At 61.5% G+C, this 3,592-nt stretch overlaps 1 protein-coding gene across 1 annotated transcript in view; it reads right to left on the bottom strand.

Moving 5' to 3' along the window:
• The window catches only part of FMNL1 (formin like 1), a 28,320-nt gene extending 27,077 nt beyond the window's left edge, over positions 1-1,243 (bottom strand). Inside the window, exon 1 of the mRNA XM_007455142.1 lies at positions 1,115-1,243. Within this exon, the coding sequence (XP_007455204.1) occupies positions 1,115-1,243 (129 nt within the window). The remainder of the gene's footprint in view (positions 1-1,114) is intronic.
• Between the last annotated feature and the right edge of the window lie 2,349 nt (positions 1,244-3,592).

The following is a 3,592-nucleotide window of genomic DNA, read 5'->3' as shown; positions in this document are numbered from 1 at the left end:
GTGGGGGGGGGGAATGATGTCAAGGAGGTGGAGAAGGTGGAGAATCAACAGGGCCACCAGCCTGCGCGGCTCCGCTGCCTGCGTCTACCTCAGGCCCCCACCCTCAGACCTGCAGCGCTAGCCGGCTCCGACTTGGAAGTGCCTCGGGGGAAAAGCACGGTCTTATTTGCCTGTCACCCAGGGTCTGGCAAGGGAGCTGACAGCAGACAGGCCACCAGGCAATTAGTTAGGGAAGGAGCCTGGGACAGGGTTGAGATAGGGAGAGGGAAGTGAGAATGAGTGGCCATTTCCCCTCCTTTCTTCTACCAGGTCTTAGAGAACCCTGACTTTGCTCTGGAGTCCCTACCCACCAAATCCATCCCAACTGCCTCCAGGCTCAGTTGATGGCTTCCTCCCCAGTGGCCTAGTCCCCAAGCCCCCCAATCCCCTGAAGCAGGTGACAGTGAGGGAGAGGGGCTTCCAGACTTTTGCTCCACCCCAAGCCAGAGTGACCAACCCATCCTGACCCCGCCCTTCCTAACCTTCATCCCTCCAGTGGGTATGAGGGGACGCACAAGATAAGGACCCACAGACAAGCTCTCCCGGACTTGCAGTGAGGGAGAAACACAGACACCCCCACCTGCGTGATCTGACAACCCAGCTCCCAGCAGCTCAGGCACCAGCAGATCAGGACCAAACACCTCTACTCAGTTTCCAGCTCCCAGGAGGTTAAAATATAAGCCCTTATGTCTCTGACCCTGAGACACAAGTAGATACTACTGCACCCTGTGGCTGGGCCTGCGTGCAGTGGGGAAGGGGGTGCTCCGGGACCGCCCCCCGCCCGCGTGCTGCGCTCCCAACTTCCTCACAGGACATTTTTGTTTAGACCTTTAGACCCAGAAGCGCTGTGGGAGGGGGTATCTTGGGGAGGGAGACTGGACGGTTGCAGAAGAAAGTTTTGGGGGGAGAGTGCTAAGTCACTCTTTAAGAAACCACTGTCACTTCCACCCCCTGGAGGGGCCGCCAACGAGCCGCCGGAGATCTCCAAGCGGTACCTGAGCCCCCGGGGGCGGGGACGCGTGGCGAGCCCCTGCCGCCCCCCGCCCGCGCCCCGCGCACAGCGGGCCACACTCACCAGGACCCGGTTAAACCTCTCCTCCAGCTCTCCGGCCGCGGGCATCGGCTGCTTGGGCGCCGCGTGATGCTTGGGGGACAGCGCTGCGGGGCTCGCGGGCTGCTCCGCGCTGCCGGCCGCGTTGCCCATGGTGGTCCCCACCCAGTCGGCCAGGCGCCTCCAGCCTCGGAAATCCAGCTTTCCCGGGGAGGGCGGATGAGGCTCCCGGCCTGGGGGGCGAGGAGGGCAGCGGCTCTCGGCGGCGGCGGGGGCTCGGCGACGCGGGCGCTCGGCTCAGCGGCGCGCAAGGGCCGGGGCGCGGCGTCCCATCGGGGCGGCCCCGTCCGAGGAGCCGGGCGGCGAGCTGCGGGGTCGGGGGAGGAAGTCAGGCTGCAGGCCGCCGGGGCCAGAGGGCTGGGCCGGGGGCAGGAAGCTGCGGCACGGGCTCCCCCCTCGGCGATCTTCTAACTTCTGCTGTCGCTCCCTGTGCGCGCAAACCGCATTTCGCCTCCGCCGCCGCTACGCACCCAGCCCCAGGGGGGCGGGCTGGAGGGAGGGGGAGGGCGCCGGGCGCCTGCCGGGGGTCGGCCGCAGCCATGGCGTGACGGAGAGGGGGCTACCGACCCGCTTCACCTGCCGCAGAGGGGGCGGCCGGCGCCGCTTCACCTGCCGCAGCGGGAGCAACCGAGGCGAGGCAGAGGCGGCGGCGCGCTCGGCCGCGCCTCGGGGTCCTAGAACCGCAGGCTCCCGCTCGCTCGGAGCCGGGCGACTGGCGGGGTCTGGGTGAAAGGGGTCACGGCCTGGGGGACTGAGGGGGCAATGGTCGGAGTCGAGGACTGCCACCACTTACGAGAGCGGCTTGGAGACCCATGACGGTGCGGCGTTGGGGCGCAAGGGCTGCGTCCCCCTCTCGGGTTCCCGCCGGAGAAGGTGGGAACCCCCTTCCAGGCCCCCCACCCCTTGTTTCTCCCCTCCTCTGTTTAGCCCAGGACCGAGCTGAAGACCACAGAGAACCATCTGCAAATAAGAATCCCAAAGCAGGGCGGGGGGCGCAGATACAGGCCAGTGGAGACCCCCGCGACCTGTCCACTCTGGACCAGCTCTGCGCCTGTGCCGGCACCCCCAGTGCTTTTAGAATGGGGGCGCCCAAGGAAAAAGGCAGGCTGCGAAAATCTGAGGACCACCAAGGCGGTCTCAAGGAGAAGCGCGGGTATTGGGGAACGGGAGGATTAAAGCCAGCATCCACGCTGGGAAAGGAGCAGGAACCGCAGAGGGGGAAAACATCTTGAAGCTGTCACCTCCAAAGACCTACGGTGGCCTCTCGCTTGCCTTAACGAATAACAATCTCTGATGTCTGGCAATTACAGAAATACTTCCAGAGGTCTTCTTTCATTCATCCTGACAATGACCAGGGAAGGTAGGTATTGATATCCTCATTTTAGAGGGGGAAATTGAGGCTCAGAGTGGTTAAGTGACTTGCCGAAGGGCACACAGCTAATAAAGGGCAGAAACAGGCCTCCTTTCTCTCCACCTCCAAAATCTACAATGCCTTGGAGCTGCTGCCCCTTCCTCCCATTGGCCCTCTCATTCAGGATGGACCGGAGGATGAGAGAGTATTGCGGCGGGGGGGGGGGGGGGGCGGGGTGCGGTTTAGAACCCCAGGTCTGGGCACAATCTCCAGCCTGAATTTGAGGCTTTTCTTTCAATTGCTCTTCCCACTCCCATCTTTTTTTTTTTTTGCGGTACGCGGGCCTCTCACGGTTGTGGCCTCTCCCGCTACGGAGCACAGGCTCTGGACGCACAGGCTCAGCGGCCATGGCTCATGGGCCCAGCCTCTCAGCAGCATGTGGGAACTTCCCGGACCGGGGCACGAACCCGTGTCCCCTGCATCGGCAGGTGAACTCTCAACCACTGCGCCACCAGGGAAGCTCCCATCTATTATAATTTGTGGGGATCCCCAGTTGGTCCTTCCTTGCACCATCAAGGCATTGAGGACTGGGGGCCCATTAATGAGCCCTGGATTTTCTCTAGGCCAGGCAGGGGCCATAAATATCCCCTCCACTATAGCTTCCTCTTCCTTCTGCCCTCCCTCTCAAATTCAGAACCACCAAAGTTTAAGCAGGAGCTGGGAATTTATCTAATCTTAAGGAAGGCCCTGGAATGAACCAGTCCCTTCCCCCAGGCTGACCTGATTTAAGCCTTTCTTCTGCCAAGGTCACCAGTACCTTTGGTGGGTGAGAGATGTCATCACTTATTTCATGTCCCAGGCAGGGACCCACAAAGTAAGACAAAGCAGGATATTCCTTGGGTGTGCTAAGAAGGTGATCCATTCTGTGCCCACTGCCCTCACCTCCAGCCTAGAGCAGACCACACTCTTGCCCTTGGGTTCTTGCCCTTGAGATTAGCTAAGACCCCTCTCTCTCTCTCTTTCTTTCTTTCCTTTCTTTCTTTCTTTTTTATTTAAAGAATTTAGTCCCTGTTCTCCTCAATGACTGTCTC

This window comes from Lipotes vexillifer, unplaced genomic scaffold (assembly GCF_000442215.2).
Source record: "Lipotes vexillifer unplaced genomic scaffold, Lipotes_vexillifer_v1.1 scaffold1639, whole genome shotgun sequence".
Lineage (NCBI taxonomy): Eukaryota > Metazoa > Chordata > Mammalia > Artiodactyla > Lipotidae > Lipotes > Lipotes vexillifer.
The sequence above is the reverse complement of the archived record's forward strand: the minus strand, read 5'-3'. Positions and strand labels throughout refer to the sequence as shown.